The sequence below is a fragment of the Patiria miniata genome, unplaced genomic scaffold (assembly GCF_015706575.1).
Source record: "Patiria miniata isolate m_02_andy unplaced genomic scaffold, ASM1570657v1 HiC_scaffold_3, whole genome shotgun sequence".
Classification (NCBI taxonomy): domain Eukaryota; kingdom Metazoa; phylum Echinodermata; class Asteroidea; order Valvatida; family Asterinidae; genus Patiria; species Patiria miniata.
In genome coordinates this window covers 16566238-16591904 of record NW_024037069.1, presented here as the reverse complement: position 1 = coordinate 16591904, position 25667 = coordinate 16566238, and the positions used below count along the sequence as shown (strand labels likewise).

At 39.7% G+C, this 25667-nt stretch overlaps 1 protein-coding gene and 1 long non-coding RNA gene across 2 annotated transcripts; one reads left to right on the top strand and one right to left on the bottom strand.

Annotated features, from left to right (window-relative positions):
* Positions 1 to 395: 395 nt before the first annotated feature.
* LOC119738670 lies at positions 396 to 2075 on the top strand. Its single transcript, XR_005272487.1, has 2 exons — positions 396 to 1432; positions 1583 to 2075. It is a non-coding gene; the product is annotated as an uncharacterized LOC119738670 (long non-coding RNA).
* A 3418-nt stretch (positions 2076 to 5493) lies between these two features.
* Positions 5494 to 23790, bottom strand: LOC119738668 (GMP reductase 2-like). Its single transcript, XM_038213582.1, has 9 exons — positions 23587 to 23790; positions 22163 to 22282; positions 21028 to 21111; positions 19994 to 20167; positions 14827 to 14908; positions 14350 to 14456; positions 10658 to 10700; positions 8464 to 8623; positions 5494 to 6135 (listed from the first exon to the last, which is right to left on the bottom strand). The coding sequence occupies exons 1-9, from the start codon at positions 23671 to 23673 to the stop codon at positions 5946 to 5948; spliced, it is 1047 nt and encodes a 348-aa protein (XP_038069510.1). The 5' UTR covers positions 23674 to 23790; the 3' UTR covers positions 5494 to 5945.
* Positions 23791 to 25667: the final 1877 nt, after the last annotated feature.

Here is a 25667-nt window from a genome sequence, read left to right as displayed (position 1 = left end):
GCTCCTATTGCAAAGTACGCCCTTTTTAACCCTGCGCAGAGTGACCTGTCACCCTTTGGGCCCCAGGTAACCGAATTTTTTGAAAAAAAAAAAAATTGAGGGCCAATGATGGTCACCTTCCATCTAATCCTCATTCGACCCTTGCCAAATAAGCTGGTTCAATGAACTTTGCAGCCAGGGCTACACCCAGGCCGTGTCAACAAACTTTCGACCTGGCCTCCTGCCAAGTCTCATTGAAAATCATCAAAGACCTGTAACTTGACACAGTCATCTCCCTTCATAACTGCATACCACAGCCGCCAGTCAATTATCTTTCCAGCGCACTGTCTGGCAACTGTCTGGACACTGTCTGGCACGTGGCTTTTTGTTGTATTGCTATGAATAGGGTCTTGCGTAGTGCGGGAAAGTACCTGCTGCCCAGAGGGCAGCAGTTGACGAGTTGTTGTACAGTTTTTTTGTAAACGCTGCGCAGGGTTAAAGGAAATAAGGGCAGTTGGGTGAATTTAGGAGGGATGGGGGTTCGGTAAGACATTAACATCAATTGTGCCTTCATATTTGATTACAAGATTTGATCATTCAATTCACTCAAGTTGTATTCGTCAGTATCACACAGTAAATTACCACGGGTAAATTTCCTGATGCATTCATGTACCGATATGTACATATAATTGCTGTAAGGTTCTAATTATGACTTGTGTAAAACAAAATTACAAGTAGCAGGACGAATGGTTATTTAATAGTTGTGTTATCTTAACTATGATCTGTGCAATAGATTGTTAATGTACGTTCATGTAGTGTTCCTTTAAGGTTAGTTTTTGATTAACCACTGCCACAAAAATATGTGGAATGTCACCAGGAAAGTCATTATCAAAATGTCGAAAATATCATCTTAAAGATATAGTCCATCATTTGTAATTTGTGCATTTTGTTCGTTTGAAGCAACAAAAGTGCTCAAAATCAAAATCAGGCGGCGTCAGTAGTGCATTCGCATGTCCCTCCCATGGTCTCTGGGCTGTCTTCCTCGCGCCTCCCAATTTGCAACCGTTGACAAGGGGGCAAAGCTTTGTGTTTTGATGCACATGTTGATTCGCATGCCCAAGTTTAATAGGAATCTGTATTTACACCATCTTTCGTGGACGTGCCTCAATCAAGTTTCACTGTATACAGTAAGTTAGCGCTCTAGAAGATGCATTTTAGTAAGCCTTGCCTTACAAGCAAAAAAAGGATAATTGATGTCTTGAACGATGTGATGTACACTGAAATCTTTGACCATCGGAGTTTGTTTCAAAGTGAAATAAGTTGTCTGGATTATATGTATGAATGTAAAGATGATGCTGCATAAAACTCAAGTTGTCGTTTCAATATCTAGAGAAGTACAATGTAGTCATAAAAGGGCATAAAAGTAAATCAAATTGAATATAACAATGTACAGGTATGTAACTGGGAAGTCACAAAAAAAAGAGGAAATTCAAATCTTTCCAAGACTTTGTACAGTGTTTTTCTGTTTTCAATGGCACACATTGGAAGTGAAAAAAGAGGAAATCAGCTGATCCGAGGAAAAGTTGCATGCCTGAATGTAGAGTTGCAGCAGGGTTTTAAATATGTGAGAAAATGAGACAATTATGCATAAGTTCATTCAGTGCCAACAAATTTTTTTTTTTTAACTGCCCCGCATGATGGTGTTAGACACCGGATGGGACGAGGAAAATGATGCATCTTGGGAAAATGATGCATCTTGGGAATGAGTCTGTATGGTCTCAGCCTGCACAAGATTGTATAATTCAAATCAATCTCACTGCATGACAGGGTAGTTGCATGGTAATTAAGGGTGAATTCCGTCTGGGATTTCATGTGAACCTCTGTTTAAATGCATTTCTGTACTTCGTCAGAAATTTTGTCTTTTCTGCAGCACTTTGTAACCGTTAAATTCAAAAGGCAACGTGAAATTATCAGGAGTACATATACAAACTGTAGAGGACTCTTAGCATTTTTATAACATGAAAAATTTATGGACAAATATTCATGTATATTTATGAAATAATCTACCATGTGTAATAAAATGAATCAAAGAATAAGTTGTTGGTATGCATCCTGTTTTCTTTCTTGTTTTGTGTGTGTGTGTGGGTTTGACTCGGTTCACAAATTTCATTCAAAAATAACTTTGTTTTATTTCATTACCACTATTTTACTGGCTCCAGAACTTATATTTTGAAGCAAACTATGAATTGTAAATAGATCAACAACTCAGACTAGTGAATTATATATGATTTGGGGGGCTTTTGGGTCTGGAGCTCATTCTAGTTGCTACAATGTACACACCTGCTTTAAACTTGGAATACAAACAAGATTAACTCAGAAAAATGCAATATTCAGTTTTCGTTTATTTTACAGCTCATTCAAATTCAAAATTACATTTTTAAGTTTTGGGAAGCACACAAATGTTTACCCACAAACACCCAAAAAAAAATCGTATTACATTCACCAAACAGTACTTACATGCACATATAAATAGTTGCAATATTTGGTTGACTTGGAATTAGTTTTTTTGTGAGACAGAAATTTGGAGCCAGACATACGATTGATGTTACTCAAAACTCTGAAGATTACGAAATCTCTTTTTTGACATCTTGTTTTCTTAAAAAAAAAAAAAAAATTGAGTCAAACTTTATATTTCACGCATATTCTGGAATAGTTTTATAATGCCATGATGTACATGTCAATTGAACATGTCATAAAGTTGTGCTGAGCTACACTGGTGTTATAATTTCATACAATAACTATGATAATACAGTACTGTCATCAAGTTGTGACACATTTGTGCTGCGATACAGTTGTGTTACGCTGTGAAACAGTTGTATCATTATCTGATACAGTTATGTCACACTGTGATAAAGTTATGTCACAATGTGATACATTTGTGCCACAGTGTGATACAGTTGTGATACAGTTTTGCCACAGTGCGATACAGTTTTGCCAGTGTGATACAGTTATGCCACTGGTGATACAGTTGTGCCACACTGCGATACAGTTGCGCCACAGTGTGAAACAGTTGTGCCACAGTGTGATACAGTTATGTCACACTGTGATACAGTTGTGCCAAAATGTGATACAGTTGTGCCACAGTGTGATACAATTATGTCACAATGTGACACAGTTATGTCACACAGTGATACAGTTATGTCACACTGTGATACACTTGTGCCACAATGTGATACAGTTGTGCCAGTGGATACAGTTGTGCCACAGTGTGATACAGTTGTGCCACAGTGTGATACAGTTGTGTCACACTGTGATACAGTTGTTCCTCACTGTGATACAGTTTTGCCACAGTGTGATACAGTTATGCCAGTGTGATACGGTTGCGCCACAGTGTGATACAGTTCTTCCACACTGTGATACAGTTGTTCCTCACTGTGATACAGTTTTGCCACAATGTGATACAGTTATGCCAGTGTGATACAGTTGTTCCTCACTGTGATACAGTTCTTCCACAGTGTGATACAGTTGTGCCACAATGTGATACAGTTATGCCACAGTGTGATACAGTTGTGCCACAATGTGATACAGTTATGCCACAGTGTGATACAGTTGTGCCACAGTGTGACACAGTTGCGCCTGTGTGTGCCACAGTGCAGTGTTGTAGTCGAGACCGGATAGTCCGAGACCGAGTCCAAGACCGAGACCTGAAGATTCGAGACCGAGACCGAGACTGAGACCAGCCCCTTCAAGGCGGACCGAGACCGAGACCAATATGGTCCGAGACCGAGACCGAGACCGAGACCGCTGATAATAAATAACAATAGTCTAAAAAAAAAAAAAAAGACACGTTATTATAGTTGAAAAATGTAACCTTTCTATTCACAAAGAATACAGACCAAAATTTTGACCAGTGGCAATGTTGACAAATTGATACATGACACCTTACTTGAGCAAAAAGTAGTTACCACTTAAGAAATATGGGCTTTGACATGTTGTCTGCACCCAATCGCGACAAAAGTAAAAAGTTAAAGGTAGATGTTTCATCTGTTATAGGAACTCGGATCCTAAACTCCACAGTCACCCCCTTGGTTTCAGCTATGACTTCTAACGGATCTTTAAAGATGCAATTTTAATTTTACATTGCCTTATTTTTCCTAAAATAAATTTAGGACTTAACTTCTAACAGGACTTGTGTACTTGATTTTAAAAAATGGGAGCTAGAAAATGTTGAATTAATTTTTAAATTTTTGTCATAGAATGTGGACTTGTACATGTAGACCCACAAGTTGCGAGGTGGTAGCCAGAATGTGCCAGATATTGATTTTTAATTTTTTTCTGAACGGGATTTTTAATTTTTGAGAAATAATGGGGTACTTTAAAATGAGCAGCCAGAAAATGGGGTCTCATTATACACTCTCATGGCAACAGTGAGTGGTAACTGGTAAGAGTGTGTGAGTTCAAAGCTGGAAAATCAGGTAGAAAAATTTACTTTTTCTTCAAAATACTGTCCCAAATTAAAGAAAACATTGTGTGGGGTCGAAAATATAACTAATTTGAAGCACCTCATTTATTATCAGAATACAAAATGCAAGTGATTACGCCCACAGGGGTGGGCTAAACTACACAGTCCCCGAAAATGGTTGACCCTTATTGCATAAATTGTTACAAGTTTATACTTTGCTTTATGTGGCCGACTCAACAGATAAATGCCGAACTTGTTCCAAATCGTTCAGTGACTGGTACTGCTGCAGTTTTACATGTACTTTCGGGACTTTCCAACGTGCAGTCTAGTCCAAACCGACCGCGATATATAACAAGCTTGATCTACGGGCTAGCAAATGTTTTAAATAACAACGGTACTGAACGAAGTGAACACAAAGTAATCGATCGAGCTGTAAAAGCTACATATTGCCGGTCTCGACCCGAGACCAGCCAAAATATCAAGACCAAAGGGGACCGAGACCGAGACCAAGACCGAGACCACAGCTTCCGAGACCGAGACCGAGACCAGCAAAAAGTGGTCTCGAGACCGGTCTCGAGACCTACAACACTGCCACAGTGTGATACAGTTTTGCCACAGTGTGATACAGTTGTTCCTCACTGTGATACAGTTGTGCCACAGTGTGATACAGTTTTGCCACAGTGCGATACAGTTGTTCCTCACTGTGATACAGTTGTGCCACAGTGTGATACAGTTGTGCCACAGTGTGACACAGTTGTGCCACAGTGTGATACAGTTGTTCCTCACTGTGATACAGTTGTTCCTCACTGTGATACAGTTGTGCCACAGTGTGATACAGTTGTGCCACAGTGTGATACAGTTTTTCCTCACTGTGATACAGTTTTGCCACAGTGTGATACAGTTTTTCCTCACTGTGATACAGTTTTGCCACAGTGTGATACAGTTTTTCCTCACTGTGATACAGTTTTGCCACAGTGTGATACAGTTTTTCCTCACTGTGATACAGTTTTGCCACAGTGTGATACAGTTTTGCCACTAGTGATACAGTTGTGCCACAGTGTGATACAGTTGTGCCACAGTGTGATACAGTTGTGCCACACTGTGATACATGTGTGTCACAATCTGATATTTCTACATCCATAAACATTATTTGTAGTGATATCACCCTGTGCAAAAACCTTCAATTATTTGAAGCAAGCCCAGTGATTTCAGATTGGCTAATCAGAAACGTGTTCTGTACATGTATACTGCAGTGCATACATTACCTTTACCTTTGAAGAAACAGTGAAATCTTGAAGTTTCTAAATAACAATCCATTTGCTTCAGCACACCACTACAAACTTTCTTTAAAATTCATCTTCTGGTACATGGTGGGTGACATTTAAACATGACATCTGCAGTCAATTGCACCCATTAGTGTGGGCAGACCCAGATCCAATTTTCAAATACAGACCAGAATAATAAGGAACAGAATGGTGAAGTCAAGCCATGGGTTGAAACATGTTCATGTTGCGTTTCCAAAGATATCGTTTGTCTGTTGGGTGACTCGGATGAATGTCGTCCGCCTACTGAGCTCCTTGAGTTTGCCCGCCCCTACGTAGGTGCACGCTGAGCGCAGTCCCCCTAGGATGTCCTGCACGGTGTCTGTCACATCCCCGCGGTATTTAACCTCAATCGTCTTACCCTCGCTGGCTCTGAAAAGAATATAAGGATAATGTTATTGAAGTCTACAATTGTGGCAAGCTGTGTGAAAATGAGTTGCACTGTGGGATGAGTTGCACGTGCGTGACAAAAGAGGGCACTTTTTTACCACTTTTGAGTGCTATGGAGTACGAAGTGTGACGTCATTTAGAACCAGAAAGTGTAGTACACACGAATGGAGTACGCGCGCGTGTTGGTTCACGGGCTGAATCACGCGCTAATGTCTTTCACACACATTTTGTGCGCGTGACGTATTCACTTCGGTACTCCGTAATGGGTAAACACTGCGTGCGCATACAGTCGTGTTTTACTAAGCTCTCAAGGACAATGCTTTGTGTTTCCCTTTGTCCCTGTAATAACACTCTCCCGTAGATTAAGCACATAACCGTACAATAGAGGACCGTTTTCAACAAAACACCCCATGCCCAAGGACTGAAAGGATCTGTTGTTCTCCCTTTGTGTGTCGGTCCTCGGGGATAATGTAGAACACGTACATACAGGTTTGCGCGTGTATGGCGCGAAGTATGCACGACTTGTTTTATTCTGAATGTGCACAAAGCCATAGTGTCTTCATGTGAGCATCAGGCGTTGTCAGCGATGCGTTCCAATGTCTCTCCCAGTGGTCTCCCCCAACTCTCCCTTTCTTATCCATTGGAGGGGTTCTTGCACACGGAACCGAAAGTCATTATACAAATGTCTGCTTTGATTTGGTACTTGACATAAACCATATCACAACAGAGACCTGATTGTGACTTGCTCTGCAGTCGATCCCTACATGGGAAAGATTCCCATATCTGGCCATCACTAATTTCTCCCTTTAGTGACCTATCAGCCTTCGGAAAGTGCTAATACATGCATGTCCCAAAAAGTCAAATTTAGCAGGGAAAATATCGAAGTAATTACTAAGAAAACACTTAGAAATTTTCAGACCAGTCTCATAGGGTTTAAGCACAGGGTGACAAGTGATGGCCAGATATGGAAATCTTTCCCCTACATGTTTTGTGTTCTTAAAAAAAAAAAAGTCAAATTTTGTGCATTCTTATACAACGACCTCAAATGACACCTACATAACATTTGACCTTAGTAATCCGATGAAGAATTGTGTCTTCCCACCCAAGGGTCACTGTATCCAAGTTTCATCAAAATCCATGAAAGCATGTAGAAGTTATACATTTTTTTCATAAACTGAACCAAAACTTGAGCATACATACGGGTCTTTGGTCATTAATGATGTGCATCTGGTCGGGTTGACCAGGCCAAACCAACCCAAAACATTAGAGATATCAACCGAATCTGAACCGAAACCGATCTTAACTCCCTCAAACCGACTCGACCCGAACCGAACTGACCCGACAAAAAAACGAATATCTGGCCTGGTCGGGTTGACCAGGCCAAACCAACCCAAAACATTTGAGATATCAACCGAATCTGAACCGAAACCGATCTTAACTCCCTCAAACCGACTCGACCGAACCGAACTGACCCGACAAAAAAACGAATATCTGGCTTGGACAAAGTGATGACTTTTTTGTGCCTGCCCTTACCCAAGTGGCATGAATTCTTTTGCAAAACCATCGTCTCTCTGTATGTCATACTCGGTGGGTTGATCGAGAGTAACTCCCCTTATTGAACAAACGCATGGTATCACCACGCAGTTTCATGAAAACTGTTACAGTCTATCTATTTCACTGTCAGTCCCGATCCCACTGGAGAAATTAATGCCGTGGGAACTTGATAGTGCGCTCGTTGGCCAAACCACAATGGGCTGCATTCACAGTGACTGTCAATAATATTGCATCACCTGAATTTCTCAACTGTGTTGGTTTATTTCGTTTTTTTTCCAAAAGATGGCTAAACCAACCCGACCCGACCTGAAAATGTAAATGCAAAACCGAAACCGACCCGACCCGACTGAAAAGATGGACAAACCGACCCGACCCAACCCGAAGTCGGTTTCGGGTCGGGTCGGTTTTGGTTTTGGTTTGCACACCATTGGTCATACAGTCATGTACGGACATACACACCAGAGCTACTTGTGGGGTACTTGTACAAAGGCGGATGGGAGTTCTGGGGTACTTGCATTGTTGTCCTTGTATCCCTTTTTCTAAAGATTTCACTTGTGGGGTACCGTTTTTTCTAAAGATTTCACTTGTGGGGTACCGTTCCCTTTGTTGTACAGTACCCCACAAGTAGCTCTGGTGTGTACAGTCATACAGAATTTAGGACTGGTAAGTATCTCCCAAATCTTTGTTTAGGTAACAAAGAAAATGAGTCAATAAACACAAACAGACATTACACATTGGTCGAATGCTCATACTCACCGGTAGTCCGCCACTCCTCCTGCATGTTTATTCATGGCAGTTGATGAGCTCATGCCATAGAATAACTTGAACTTTTTACCATTGCGCTCGATCGTCTCCCCGCCACTCTGGTCATGGCCAGCAAACATACCACCAAGCATCACGAAGTCTGCGCCGGCTCCTGTTACGTAAAAAAGGTCAATATCATTCATAATGTGATATATCTGTAGACACACCGTGCACAAACAGTAGATGGTTCTTTGTGACCACTTGTGAGAGCGCCTTGTGTCGGACACACTAATTCAAGCTCTAATGGCATTTACATGCGGCGCGTACTGCCCAATGTGGCGCAGAACGCAGCGGTGTTCTAACACCACCCAAGTGACCGGCTCTCGATCAATAGGAATTGGTTAACTGTCTCAGATATTTATGAATAAGCATTCAAAAGTCCCTCTAAACTCTTGTAACCACTGAGGGAGCACTTGTGCACACAGCTAACAGACATCTGCCAGATGAACCCTCAAGTTCATCTATAACAAGTCAGGTGTGTTTACAAACACAAATGCCCCGCAACCGTGACTGTTCCCATGACATAACACCACTCTTTTAACATCAACTTACATGTACCTTGGTCACATGGAACATTCATTGACAGCATTAGTGTCTTCTGTAGGTTTTATATGAATTATAATCTCAGAATAAATACAAGATTTCTATTGTTTTAGCTTGTGAACTGTGAACTTGACCCTTGACCTTTTGGCCCCAAATTCAATAGGCTTCTTAGGATTACCAAGAACAATCCACAAACCAAATTTGAAGTTCATATGTTAAGTATTTCTCAAGTTATCGCGCTGACAAGATTTCTATTGTTTTAGCCACTGTGAACTTGACCCTTGACCTTTTGGCCCCAAATGCAATAGGCTTCTTAGGATTGCCAAGAACAATCCACAAACCAAATTTGAAGTTCACATGTAAAGTATTTCTCAAGTTATCGCGCTGACAAGATTTCTATTGTTTTAGCCACTGTGAACTTGACCTTTGGCCTTTTGGCCCCAAATGCAAAAGGCTTCTTAGGATTGCCAAAAACAATCCACAAACCAAATTTGAAGTTCACATGTAAAGTATTTCTCAAGTTATTGCGCTGACAAGATTTCTATTGTTTTAGCCACTGTGAACTTGACCTTTGGCCTTTTGGCCCCGAATGCGAAAGGCTTCTTAGGATTGCCAAAAACAATCCACAAACCAAATTTGAAGTTCACATGTAAAGTATTTCTCAAGTTATTGCGCTGACAAGATTTCTATTGTTTTAGCCACTGTGAACTTGACCTTTGGCCTTTTGGCCCCGAATGCGAAAGGCTTCTTAGGATTACCAAGAACAATCCACAAACCAAATTTGAAGTTCATATGTTAAGAATTTCTCAAGTTATCGCGCTGACAAGATTTGTCCGGACACACACACACACCCACACACCCACCCCCACACCTGTTTCACATACCTACATGTAGTGTGGACTTTCCTTTCTTTTCGTGTAGTTAAGGAACACCAGTGGAAAAACTCATTTTTCTCAAACTGTGAAAACTCTTACAACCCAATTTTTTTTCAATGATTCCCTTTAGTGTTTCTCTTCATTCTGCTACAGATAAACCTAACCCAAAAATGCCTCTAAACCTGTTTTCCAGAAATGGGGAAACACTGTGTGGACGTGGGCAAGTCCACACTTCGTCGCTGCTACCTACATTATGTGGACGTCTTTTGTTCGGAAGTCCACACTGCGTATGTAAGACAAGCTCAGTCGTTTTTTGCTATGCTTCCGAGGATTGGCTTTGTGTTTTCCTTTGTCCCTGTAATATAACACTCTCCCATAGACTAAGCACACAAACCTGCGTTCGAGGACAATAGGCACCTTCCTTCGAGGATCAATGGCCCCTTTGTGCTCCTTTTGTTGTCTGTCCTCAGGCGTAATGCCATGCAGGAACACACCCACCCACCCACCCACACACACACACACCCACCCACGGAAGGACAAGGCGGAAACAGTATGCCCCTTCGGCTTCGCCGCGGGGCATAAAAATGGAATGTAGCATCAAAGGACTCTAACTTCACAAAGTGTTGGGAGTTGGCACTTAAATTTTTTGTCAAACTTATATTTCTTAATTGTTTTATATATTTTTTTAAATTTTTTTTATAAAGTTTTTAGTTGAGTTCCAATCTTACCAAATGCCTTTACAACATCGCCAGGGCAAGTGCAACCTCCATCCTGCGAACAAAAAAGGAAATTCAGAGAGTTTGTGATTTTTAAAACCACACTCGTCCCCAGAGGTTACTTTATTTGTAACCTTGTTTCCTCGTAAACTTGCTTCCTGTATCCTGATTCGATACCGCAATAGCAAGGAGTGGATTTGTATCATATACTTGGTGTTTTTTTATTCCAGTTTACATGTATTACGTAATTTAACCATTGTTGTGAATTATTATGTCCATTCCTCAAAAACACTCCTTCCTTTTCAATTTTGTTTATAACATGTAATGTTATACTGCATATTGGATGGTTAAAATTGTAACACTTTAACTTTGAAAGAAATTGTGTTTTCGGATCTCACGCCACAACAAATTGTATTTATGAATTCTGTATTTACCCCAGACACCGCATACAAAAACAAGCACTGATTTAAAACACTGATTTGTAAACGCTGCGCAGGGTTAAAAGAAATAAGGGCAGTTGGGTGAATTTAGGAGGGATGGGGGTGCGGTAAGACATTAACATCAATTGTGCCTTCATATTTGATTACAAGATTTGATCATTCAATTCACTCGAGTTGTATTCGTCAGTATCACACAGTAAATTACCACGGGTAAATTTTCTGATACATTCATGTTCCGATATGTACATATAATTGCTGTAAGGTTCTAATTATGACTTGTGTAAAACAAATTGACAAGTAGCAGGACGAATGGTTATTTAATAGTTGTATTATCTTAACTATGATTTGTGCAATACATTGTTAATGTACGTTCATGTAGTGTTCCTTAAAGTTGAGTTTTTGATGAACCACTGCCACAAAAATATGTGGAATGTCACCAGGAAAGTCATTACCAAAATGTCGAAAAATATCATCTTAAAGATATAGTCCATCATTTGTAATCTGTGCATTTTGTTCGTTTGAAGCAACAAAAGTGCTCAAAATCTAAAGAAGGGTACTGAACAACTAACCTGATGAAGTTTCAGCTCAGCTTTAGCTGTATATTTTGAGAAAAACAACATTCTAGGATCTCGATTTCAAATCAAAAGTTGCTGAATCATGTTTTGAATTGGGTCTGAATTCAGCGTCCGAGACACGTTCTCACTGAGCCGATTGCAGCTACGCGATGTCGCGCACTGATCCGACGAATTATAGCAACCGTGCGTGCGTGTGCGTCATGCCAATGCTTGTGCGCGCTTCGCCGAATAACAAAACGAACTACTAATTTAAATTTCCTACGGTGCGTCTTAAGAAGCACCGTTGGAAAGGCCTTCTTTCATTGATTACTTCAAAATGACAGCTTGCCAGAAAGAATAATTTCACAGGGAGTTTAGTCCCCTTACTATCTTTCAACAAAGTATGTTTTTCAACAATAATTACGCCACTTACGTTTCGGTTAGCTGCAAATGATGGACTGTAGCTTTAAGTTTAGCTGTAAATTGCCAGATGACTTGGCTTGTAAACTATTTTTCCTCTGCTTTATCCGCACGCTTAAAAAATTCAAAGGTTTGTTGCGAAAGTGCTTTAATTTCCAGGGAGGTCATGTTTTTCAGAGGCATGTATTCAACCGACCCAATCTTTTAGATGTTATGAACCTACATGTACATGCGTATGTTTTAAGAAAAGTGGGGTAGTATTCAAAATCGTGTCTAATGTATTGCTGAGGAGAAAGATTTGGTCTTCCAAATGTTTTTTAGTAGGTTTGATTAGGACGTTTTGTTGAAAAGATACAGCAGTCACAATACGGGACTTGAAAAACCACTTGGGCCACTTTTTAAAATAAATTATCAAGTTTACTGATCGAACCCAGGAGAATAAGTCACACGTTCTCTTGAACAAAGTACTAAATCCTGTGTGTTTCTCCAACTGTGCGGTTTCTCTTTCAAGGAAATTGGCCCAAGACAACTTTCAACCCTTGAGTTCGATGAAGCATGCATGTAGTGTTTGTTCCAATGCATCGATTTGAATGAATTAAAGTTTGTATGGTAGATTGGTTATCTGACTTAAAACAGGTACTTTGAAAATACTCTAACACCCACATGCAATATACCTTTATTAATTGGTTTTCGACTATTAGGTTTTTTTGTGGAATAACCTGTATATCTTAAATGCAGCTACAAAGTACTGATTTTTTTTGGTAGTAAAACAGGGAAAACGGTTCAACGCACGGACTCTGTGTACGAACTATACATGTGACATGTGACCACTTTTGGGATGCCGAGTGGGAGGGACAACACCACGTGAATGCACTGCTGAAGTTCGCATGGCTGAATCTATTCTGAATTTGCCAAAAACAGCTGTAACACCTTCCGCGTGGGGCCGGGCGTCTTCAGTAGTGTATTCGCATGTCTCTCCCATGGTCTCTGGGCTGTCTTCCCCGCACCTCCCAATTAACAACCGTTGATGAGGGGGCAAAGCTTTGCGTTTTCATGCACATGTTTACAACAGATGTTTACAACAGATTCAAGATTTTGTGAGCTCTTGTACGTACAAATGCTGCACGTTATTCCTCAGGTTTTGTGCACATCGTGGACGTGCCTCAATCAAGTTTCACTGTATACAGTAAGTTAGCGCTCTAGAGAAGATGCATTTTAGTAAGCCTTGCCTTACAAGCAAAAAAAGGATAATTGATGTCTTGAACGATGTGATGTACACTGAATTAAAACACAGCCAGGCACCAGATTATTCTGTACCTAATGTGCATGTGCAAGAGTTTTGCACAGTATGCAAATGATCCAATACCAGGTTGAGAGAGCAGGTAGTGGTGGGAGCGTACTGCTCAACATCATAGGAACTAGTCAATCAATCATAAGTCAATCACAAGTCAATCACAATTCAATCACAAGGCAATCACAAGGCAACCACAAGTCAATCACAAGTCAATCACAAGTTTCTGTGATTGGTCATGGTGCGTGTGCCCTTGGGCAAGGCACTTTGTCACTCATTGCTTCTCTCCACCCAGGAGTAAATGGGTACCTGTGAGGGCAGAGATGGTTATTGTGATTGAATTAGCTTCCTTGCGCCTAACAGGCTGCATCGAGCTGCATACTCCCCAGGAAGCTGAGATGGTATTTGGAATGTTTCATGTGCCCAATGAGCAGGGGTAATAATGATGTAGCTGTATACTCCCCAGGGAGCTGAGATGGTATTTGGAATGTTTCATGTGCCCAATGAGCAGGGGTAATAATGATGTAGCTGTATACTCCCCAGGGAGCTGACATGGTATTTGGAATGTTTCATGTGCCCAATGAGCAGGGGTAATAATGATGTAGCTGTATACTCCCCAGGGAGCTGACATGGTATTTGGAATGTTTCATGTGCCCAATGAGCAGGGGTAATAATGATGTAGCTGTATACTCCCCAGGGAGCTGACATGGTATTTGGAATGTTTCATGTGCCCAATGAGCAGGGGTAATAATGATGTAGCTGTATACTCCCCAGGGAGCTGACATGGTATTTGGAATGTTTCATGTGCCCAATGAGCAGGGGTAATAATGATGTAGCCTTGAGCACCAGTCCTGGTGGATGCATGCCCTTTATTAATATCTACTATTATTATTATTATTGACTAGTGAAGGACTTCACATCAACTCTAATACCCAAACCGCAAACCTGCACAGAGCCCTATGCTGATGGCATTAGACCTGATTTTTGTGTATTATTTACCGAGATGATATGACCTCCCAGTCCATGTGCGGCATCAGCACACTCCAGCACAGCACTGAGCTGGGGGTAGCCCACTCCAGCCTTCTTCCTGGTAGTACAGACAGATCCTGAACACAAAAAGGGAAAACAATACCGAGTTTGGATGGAAAAGTTGCATTGGGGAGATGTCGCTTTTAATTTCGCTAACAGTTGTAACTTTACAAGAACTGTGTACTCAGTGATGTCCAACCGCTTGTCAAAAAAAAAAAATTGTTAGGTGGGACTCGAACCAAAAATGGGCATTTAAAGTTTTGACTCGTTTGGTCATGAAAGTGAATGATGCCAATTGTTTTTTCTTAAAAACCCTTTTATACCATGATTTTCATAAGTTTTCTTTAGAACATGTGTAGTAGACATATCAAAGATTACAAATATCAACAAATCTGAAAATCGAACTTAATTTCTCTTGAGAGTTGAAATCCTGTTTGATCTGATTACCTGGTCCAATGCCGACCTTGATGATGTCAGCTCCAGCAAGTATGAGCTCCTCAACCATCTCACCAGTTACAACATTGCCAGCCTGCAGAGACATTTTTAAAATGTATCAAAATGGAAAAAAAAGGTAAATATATACATGTGCATTTTTGTTGAAGCACTGGTGTACAAGTATCATTGGCTTCAAACTTGCAAGGAAAGCCATGTTCAACCACGATTTAAAGATTTTTATATTGTGTTTTGCCCTTCACAAACATATTTTACTGATGATCTTGAAGTCAAAGGGGGGGGGGGATAAAAGAAATGTGTTTGTCTCAAGATATGATAAATTACTGAATCAGGTTTCAGGTTTGTTTATTTCCTCAGTATCAAAACAAAAATTACAATATCATTTAGAGAAAATCAAATACAAATGTACCATTTTACTAAATAAATTTTACAAAATTGATGCAAAATATAATATGTGTTAAGAAATCTAGATGCAAAGTAATTGTGATACTGCAGTGGGATCCATTTAGAAAGCACAGCTTGTATTCAATGGTCCCATATTTACATGCATGTGCATTGAGACAGGAATATAAGAATGTTAAAGGAACCATGCAAAAAGCAATGCAAAGTACTCTAAATCTTTATATCTTGCAATTATGTGTGATGTGAGATACATCTTACATGTATAAGATACATGCAGTTCAAGCACCATTCATGTGTCCAACTGTTGTTTTATAATTACAAATAGATCATTTGGAAACAAAATGGGGAACAATTTGAAGGGAAAATGGGAGAAATTAATTTGCCTTTTGTTTTGCTGACAGTGTTCTGTCCGTTGATTTGATTGAACTGAGCTCATTTATTACTGAGTGACCATGGCAACTCAACTACGTTTTCTACCGTGTAGCTGGATGTCAATAATGGATATTTAGGCTTCCTATTTCGCTGCCAAGTCTTTCTAATTCTTAATTAAATTGTCCGGCGAGGCTGTTTGCCAATGTGGGCGGTGAAGGCACACGTAAGCTTTACTTAATGACCTACGCATGCAGTCCTGCATTGGTTCGCTCACAATATTTGCACGTGATTTGATCAATTTGATGCGCAATTAAGAACACGCAGCTGCTGTGAATGCGTGGGTTCTGAAACCAATATTTTACAGATGAATCCATATAGAATAATTGTCTTTTCTGTCTTATTTATATAATAAATGGGACGGTTACAAAATGATTTCTTACCTAACTTAAAACTGTCCCCTTCTTTGACATGTTCATCAAGGATGAGATTGTCATTTTTAACAAAAAGTCTGAAAACTGGATGAAAGGTCAGAAAGATGAATTTCTTTCTATACTGTTAATGTCTTTCTCTCAGATTCAACAAGTCTGATTTCAAACAAAAGACTGAAAAATCTCATGCCTGTCAAACAGTGTATTGAATAAGTTGCATCTTTCTTTTTTTCAGAAACAAGTGTCCAAACATTGTCTTCAAATGATTTTTAATGTTTAAACAAGTTTTCTTTTTTAAGTATTTTATTTCCCTAACTTTAGTTTTCATAATTTATGTACTTTGTACAATGTCTTTGTTTTATGCTCTACTTTTTTTATGAGATTTTAAAAACAGCCCCAAAAAATCACTAAATTCAAGTTCTGCAAAGACGATAGGCCTACATTGAAATGCATATGTGATGCGATCAAGCTAAATGAGTTGTTTGTCGAAAATTTTCATTTGGAGATTCAGGCCAAAATAGGGCCACTTCATCACATCACTTCATCACATCTCTTGGTGTTCAGACTTCCATAATTTTTGAACTAAAGATGGTTCAAATCGGTAAAAAACAAAACAACAATGACCAGTGTTGACAAACGACTCATTTCGCTTGATCGCATCACATATACGATCATTTGCTTTTCATGTTTTTTTTGTGTCAAATATTAAATAACATCACTCAAAATCCAATGAAAAATGTTCAAACCCCAACCTGTTGATGTTTCAGCTCAGTGAAAATGACGCTTTTTCGAGAAAACAGTGGGAAAAAAAACATGCACAACCTTTTGATCATGATTTCGTCGATAGAACTCTTCAGTCACTTGACCGTGACTGATCGTAGGAAATCACCTACACATATCTTGATTTCTTTTAAGCCAGACAGAATAATTTCATAGGGTGTTTAGGACCAGCAAATCTTTCATCCAAATAAGCATTTTGATAATAATTTGCTAGGTTACTTTTGAGATATATGCAAATGATTGTATGTGCCTTGAACCTTGACATTTTAGAAGAAGTTCATTAACCTTCTACTTCCCTCCGTTTCAAGTCAATTACAATTCATGGCTGCAATCTACTACTCCGAGCTCTGAAAACATCCCACTGAGGCACGTTATTGAATGGCGTGGGCCCCTAAAAGTCCCCCACCCCCTCCCCTAAGATTTGTTTATGTACTCAGTATGACAATGTACCTGTTTGTGATTCTTGCCAGGTTTTTCAAATTTCCACCTCAGCAGGTGTTCTTGGCTGAAATCATGGAAAGGTCATTGCCCAAATGTAAAATTGGAAACTTGTATAGTCTACATTTTCTAAATTTCAATTTGGTTTTCAAAACATGAACAGTCATTCTTTTAAAGTGCTTAACATCCACAGGAAAGTGACGGGAACTAAAACACAGGGAGAGCAGAAATATTTGATAAACGACCGTTTTTTTCTAAATTTTGAATGTTTCGTTGATTTTGTTTTTTTACAAGTACATTGTGGCAATGATCCTTGTTGGAAAATAAATTGTTTTGGTGTCTGAATTTTTTAGTACTGTTGATGGGTTTTTAAAACTACACTGTGATGAGTCAAAATATTTTGTGCTTTTTAAATGCGAGTCTGAGGCCGCACGGCAGACGAACCCAATTACATACTAATGGGATAATGGATGTGTTCTGCACCATTTGACATTTCAGCGAGGGAGCTGGGCTTCTCTTAATAAACCAGTGAAACCTCACAGTACAAAATAGACAGATGTTATTCTGTGAATTTCATGTACATAAAAATGTGCATTACATGCGCTCAAACAAAGGCTCAGACTTTTGGCGGTTCAATTAAATTAATATTCCTTGCTGTTCAACAAATTTGACTTTTTATTCTACCGTCAAATTTTAGACTCATGTTATGTATTAATGAAAAACTAATTTTTCTGTTTTAAGGCATATACAACCCTCTGAAAATTCATTAATTTTTCTCTGTTTATCTTTGTGCACAAAAAGATCCCCCTCCCTGGAAGAGGACTGGCCTCGGTCCCCACATTTTCAATCCTTACATTTTCAATCCTAAAAGGGGTTGTGAACTGAATTATTTTCGGGCTGTCCATAAAATTGTTGAAATTTTGCAATGTAATTATTCCATTAAAATAATAGGCCAATTTTTCAAGTTCTCATACAAAAGTCGATGTCTTATTAATAACTTTTGAATTGCTAGAAAAAAGTAGTTTCACACTGGGAATTTTATTTACTAAATTTATTATTTTCCTCTGCACATGCCTTAACATGTGGTCTGCGGGTAATTCTGCAGGTTGTGGGTTCGAGTCCAGCCTGCAGCTATGGTGCTTGTGCCCTTGGGCAAGGCACTTTGTCACTCTTTGCTTCTCTCCACCCAGGAGTAAGTGGGTACCTGTGAGGGCAGAGATGGTTATAGTGGTTGATTTTTTAGCTGTTCTGCGCTGAAATGGCAGCATCAAGCTGTATATATATATTCCAGTGAGCTGATTGTATCTTTGGAATGTTTAATTGGCCCAATGATCAGGATAATAATGATGTAGTGCCTGGAGCACAAATACTGGTGGTGGATACGTGCGTATTATAAATATGCATTATTATTATTAAAGGGAATATACATCATTTGCTTTTGCTGTAATTTTCAGAAATGGATGGAATTTGGGGGTTGGACATATATAGCAAATATAGTTACACTGACTTTTTTGAGGTTTTGGGTTCGAAAATGCTATAAAAACCAAGAAAAACAATCATTTTCCTGTAGTCTGGTTCCCTGACTCCATATAAGAAGAAACAGAGCAGTTTACATACATTGGGGAATTGTAAGGTCAGGGAACCAGTCTAGCTGGCTTGTACCTGTTCATAGGTGTGTAATCGATTGCAAACAAGTGCGATGGTCAATTGGGGCCAGTATTTGGAAAAAAGCCAGTTTTTTTCCAATGCTGGTTGGCCGACCAGCGTTGGAAATTGATACAAAAATACCACTTTTCTTGAAATGACAGTATACCAGGTGCCATGATTTTACAGGATGCTTTACACTGTCATTCACTAACAAGTAACAGTCCAGCAAGGTATTTCAAAATGATTTGGTAGTTTTATTTTTTGATGTTTGCAAATGTTGTATTTTCCCTTTAAGGGAATAAATGTGTGCTTGGCCAGTTTTAAACACTATTTTTTAAGAACTGTTGGAGTCTGAGTATAAATTATCAGCATCCAGACTCCAACCAGTCTTAAACAAAGTGTTTAATACCTGCCAAGTACATATCTATTCCCATTCAGAAATACCTCTTTGGTCAAAAAGTCAATTTTTTTCTGTCCAAAAGTCAAAACATTTAAAAATTATAAATTTCCAATGATTTTGTTCAACAAATTTACTGTACTTTATGTTTTTTCGAAACACCCCTATAGCTATGCTATGATATGCTATGGCCCTCTCGGTTACTCACGTTACATTTTCGTAACGTGAGTAACCAATTTTGTGCGTCTTGTTTATCATACATAACAGTTTTTTCTGGATGTCATCTTTGGTGCTTAGGTAGGTCTAGGTCTACTCTATCTACCATGGGGATAACAGTTATTAAACCTTTTCAGTAAGGTAATTACAGCCCAAGGCAACTCAAAAGTACATCAAAAATGTAATGTGAGTAACTGAATGGAATGGCCCATATGGAGATTGGCGCGTGCAACGCGCCGCAGAACCTAGCTGTGCCGATAAAGTGTGAATTTAGGACTATGAAACACTGACTCTCTGGTAGTATTGTGAATGCCTACATGTACATGAGGATTGTGAACGTTCAACCAATAAAACCGTACTGGCACTAGATTTCATAGGAGTCCAAATTTCATGTGACAATGGAAAAGACCAGCTATTTAGTTTAGCTGGTAATGAATGAAAAATACAACTTTGTGCATTTGGCCGTGGGCAATTCTCTCACCATGATTGTGTGTTCAGGAAACTTGGCTCGGATGTCCTTCACGAGCTGGACGAACATCTCCGAGTAACCGTTGGCAACATCCAGGCACAAGTAAGTGATGGCCGGTACTGCTGCAACGATCTCGGACAGCTTGGTGACGTCGTTCTGACTGGTACCCAGACTCAATGCTATGTACTGCAGGGGGAAGTCAGTACAGTGTCAATTGGCTGATTATTGGAAATCACCTACGTTTCATGATTTTTTCTAAACGACAGCAAGCTAGTCGGAATAATTTCACAGGGTGTTTAGTACCAGTACGATCTTTAATCCAAGTGAGCCTTTTCAATTACATTTTACTTTTGGGATAAATGCACATGATCCTACATGTACGCAACCTCGTTCCCAGGGTATTGAGCAGTACGCTCCCACCACTATCGGCTCCCTCACCCTGGTTTATTGCATAATTTGCAAATCCAAAATATTTGGATACGTATGCAATGAGGAATAGTCTGGTGCCTGCCTGTGCTTTACATCTGTAGTAAAAACAAAATCATTTCCTCGCGGTGTGAGTTTCGAAAAAAACAAATCCATATTTTTTTTCCAAAGTTCAAATGTTACAATGTATCCTGCCAATATGCAGTATCACATTTCATATTAATATGAGCGAATTGGAAAGGAAAGGAGTATTTTTTGGGAAGGTGTGGACGTAATAATAACAATAAACGTGAAAACATGCAATGCACGTTGGAAATAACAACACCAAGTACAAGATATAAATCCATGACTTGCCAATTGCGGTTTCGAATCAGGAAACAGGAAGAAAGTTTCCTATCCTGGGCTTACTCAGAATCTCAGAATCTCAGAATCTCAGAAAGTTGACTGGATATCGCCGCTAGGCATCATCATCCAGTTTGCCGTGCAAGCGTGAAATTAAGGTTGTGATGCAAGATGTCAGACTTACTATTGGAAACGATGTTGAAAATAAAGTAAGCCCTGGAAACGAGGTTGACATGAATGTGCCTTTGAAAAAACTTTGACTAGTGTATTGAGTGTACCTTTAGTGTGTCAGGATTTTGAGCTGCAAACTGCTTCCACTCCTCTGTAGTGTAATGCTTGTGAATGCAGGTAAACAAGCCACGCTACAACAAATAAAAACAAAAACTCCACTGAAAACACAACACATTTCATTGACTAAATGGTGAGAAAGAATATCATATTATTATTTTAACAACTACACGTGCATTTATTATTAAATTTTTTTAAAGTTTGCCGATACATAACTTTTTGTAAATTTGATTAATATCATTTTCTACTTGTGTTACAAGCTAAATTAATATTTTGTGTGGACAAAGAATCGAGGGAAAGAATTTTTATTTAACCAGTTCTCCCCAGAGGCCGTGTTAAAACGCACTGGTTGTTTTTGTGCACAGGCACAGCTGACGGGTTAAGACATCAAGATTGCCTCGACTCGCCTCCGGGTGATGTCTAAGCACATTAATCCCTCGTGCCTTTTGTACACACACACAAAGTCCATGTAGTCTGTGGAGGTGGACCGCGTGCTGGCTGTTGTGTGGGCCGTTGTGCACAGCCTACTGTTGTACAATTGTTGGCTGGGAAATTTTGCCTTTTGTAATTTTCGAAATTTTTCGGCAACAATATACCCAGCGCGAAGTGGTTAAACAAACCCATGTGACGTTGTAAGCTTGCCATGTATTGGACTGCGAGACGTATTTAATCCAACATGGTACTAGAGTTGGCGCACGCATAAATGAAATGTCAATTTGGCTTACGCCAATAAAATAATTAACCAGTTTCTCATCTCCGCCCAGGCGCCCACTTCCTTTTCCCAGCCCGCCTCCTTATACATTTGTAAAAAAAAAAAATTAAATTTATACCATTGCAGTATACTTAGCAAATTTTGTCACTATTATTGTCTTATTATTTGTTTCCAACAAAACTGCAGCTACACAAATGTACGTGTACATGTATGTAGAAAGGGTAACAGCTCCTTTGGGCAAAATTTTGTATCAGTAAAAGAGGTGAGAAAATGGAAGAATCCATCTGGCATCTTGGAAAATCTGCCATCTTGGAGAAAAAAAGGAGGGCCTCCTCCTTCATTTTTCCCGACCCCATTTGGCACATGCTGTGTCCAATGATTAAGGCTGTTATTATCAAGTTCTTAAACCATACCTTAGACAGCGTCTTGGCCATCTCAAATGTGCCCACAGTGTCCATGTTGGCAGCCATGACAGGGATGCCATCGTAGGTCTTCTTGGAGTTACGAAAGATGAAGGATCGTGTCAAATCCACCTACAAAAAAAAGGGGGGGGGGACATTCTGAGTAGGCCTCTTTTATAAATAAACAGGTCAATGTTAACTATGCAACTTTTGTTTAGCATCATTAAAATTCCTGTTTGAATGGTTTTGTTCAAATGGTAGATGGATTTCAATGTAGCCTGAAAGTTTGGAGAATATCCAAGAATTTTTGATATCTTTTTTTGTTTAAATTCAATGACAATGAAAAAAGACAAAGAAGAATGAAAACTGGCCTACAGTAAGTCCATTCCTGCATGACTGAGCAATCATGCAAGCCCATTCTCACACGATTGACCAATCATGCAAGCCCATTGTTACACGATAGGGAGTCCATTTCGAATGATGAATGATTGATAGGGAGTCAGGAATTACATGTAGGGCAGCTATCAGCGGAAACCAGTTCAAGCTAGTTCCTGACTCCCTATCATCGTTTGAAATGCACTTGTGTTTAAAAACGAGATCCAGTCTGCTCATTATCATAATCGATGCATCGCGCTCGGTAACGGAATCGCACTCGGGATACGGGGACCATTGAAGGAGCGCTGGGCACGCCACATCGCATTTTCAAACTCGAGTCGGAAATTTAACGTGTTCACGATCGCGAGGGGAGCTCTCAGAATTGAATGGGAAATTTCACTTTTCATCCGGATCGCAAGTAAACTTCAGTAGGCCTACAACCATCTTAATCATGGATGTCTACCTCAGGTGGCATATCTGGTAATTTGGAGGCCGTTTTGAGGGTGAAATCTGATGTTTTTGTTGGGCAATGTTGGGTTTTTGGGTCAATGACAGAATTGTATTGCTCGGCCTAAACAGATTAGCTTGGACCCTACTATCACCAGACCGATGTCCGAATGTTAAAAAAGGCGATAAGTTGGGTCCAAGCATGGTCCAAGTTACTCGGACTACATGTACATTAACACATGCAGTAGGCTATGCCATGGTTAACAATAGCTTGAGTAACTCCAGCTGACATGCTCATATTCATTCACATGTGAATGAATATGAGCATGTCACAGCTGGAGTTACTCAAGCTAGGGTAACAATGATGTTTTTACCCTGAAAACAGTGAAAGTGATAACGTGCTTCTACAATGTACATCACTACTCTGTCTACTAGCTTTAGTAACTCCAGCTGTAATGCTATGCGATAAACATTAGAGATGGAGTTACTCAAGCTACATCACTACATGACATGTTGCCTGCCGGTCAGTGGGCCGGGCGCCGGGCGCCGCCTGGCCGGCCGGTCGGCCGGCCTGCCGTGGCCCGTGCCGCTGCCGTGCCCGTGGCGCTTCTCACCTCAGATCGGCTTTTCAGCGTACTTCTTTTCGGCCTCACAAGCACATCTTTGAAGTCCAGCTTGATATCAGTGTCAATGCGAGGCATCCTGCCGATTATATTATTTGAACACAATATCGTATAATTTTTCTGTTGTTTATAATAACACGTCCTGTCCTGAAATTGCGGCGCGCGCGACTGATTGATTCCCGCGAACTTATTTTAACATCATATACACGTTCAAAATTGATTGTAGCGCAAAGGACCTTGTAAAAGACAGTCAAAAAACAAAGCTTGTGATTGGCTGACGGATATATTGTTATGAGCTGCGTGTCAGATAAGAACCAGTGGCAAATTCATGAATTTACGCCAGATGTAAAATTTGGCACGGGTTGTGGACTAAGGGCCCGGGGGGGGGGGGGGGGGGGGGGGGGGGGGTTTATAGCAATACGCACCATAACCATAATGTATTGCGATATGTGACAGAGGGCCTCCCCCCTTATTTTGTGTTGGTCACTGCGTTATCAGAATCGCAGAAATTCTTGAGATATCTAGGGGGATGTGTTAGGTAACAATAGTCTAGGGTGTGACGTGTGAGATGGGGGGGGGGGGGGGAGTACCCCTCTGTCACATGTCGTGCTGGGTATACCCATAACCGGAAGGTGTGGTGTACATGTCCATTGTATGTCTAAACAATGAACCCATGATCCACAGAAAATAGCTCGACTGTTTTATCAGACTTTGCCGTGTGATCGCCCACATACCTTTATATACCTCTTTTAAAACACTAATTTTTCTGAAAAATAACTTGCTCATATCTATCATCTGAAAAAGACGAAACCCCCCAAAATTCTACTGAGAAGAATACACAAATCTCAGTTCTACTGAGAAGAATACACAATTCAATAAATCAACTATTAGTACAAACTCATGACAGATTTTAGTTCAATAATTTATTAAACAAAAAGCGGCAAAACGTGTACATATTTTTAAACAAATATTATTTAATGTCTTGCACAGTTAAGCAATTACAAATGTCTCTACATACAAACACTGGGCTGTATTAAACTTCTCTTTCTTCTTTGGAGAAAACGTAGAAAAAAAGGTGGGGAATCGAACCCCAAACATCTAGATTATTGTACTGGTGCTGTAGGTAATAGGCCCAACATTGGCAGTGGTGCCCAAACTTGTCAATGTCTTTGCTATAGAAAGCAAGAATTACAAGGTAGAACACTGGAACAGTATTCTGGAAGTTCTGGGTTCAAATCCCAAAACTTTTGTTCACTCCGAAAATGTATATATTCACTTTCAGCAGTCTTCCCTTGCAATGGATATGGTCATTCAACTTGAATGAATATAGAGTTTAACTTTGTCATGCACAAAAACCTAACAAGTACAGTCTTATAAAAATTGGTTTAAACCTCATTGCTACCTCTTTAATAGAATGCCTGTCCATGTTTACAACATCACATTGAAAACAAAAATTATCATTTTAAAGTTGAACACAGAAATTGACTGGAACTGGGTTTGAACCTGCCACCTCTGCATTGCAGTTCAGGTGCACTACCAACTGAGCTATCCAGCCCTTGTTGACGGTTCCCCATTCTGTCAATGTCTTTGTTCAAGGGGTGCTAGTGAAAAGCCGTAAAGTTGCTCAACTTTAAAATTATTTTGGTGAACCTAGTCAGTTTCCTTTTTTGGTTTATTTGAAAAAATATGTATAATGAACCCCTCCCTCAAAAAAAAAAAATTTACGTAATGTCTTATTATTTTGTTCAAAGTCAATTTTTTCCAAAAGACCTTTAACAAAAAAAAATCAGAGTGTAAATAAACACTTAAATCTAAATAAACAGTTCACTTAATTCAGACAGAGTTCGAGAGTCATATCCGGCAAAGTTTACTTCTGGACAAATTTGATCACTTCAAGAAAGTAATAAAAATGTTTCTTTTTTCCTTTAGCAGAGTTTAATCTTATCCAATATTCATCTAAGTTTTGTTTACATTATTTGTTTTGTATCTGTACAATATTCAAACCTTAAACCTTCCCATCTTTCAAAATCCACCAGGAATATTTTGGAGGATTTTGTAGGATTGAGGGAGGT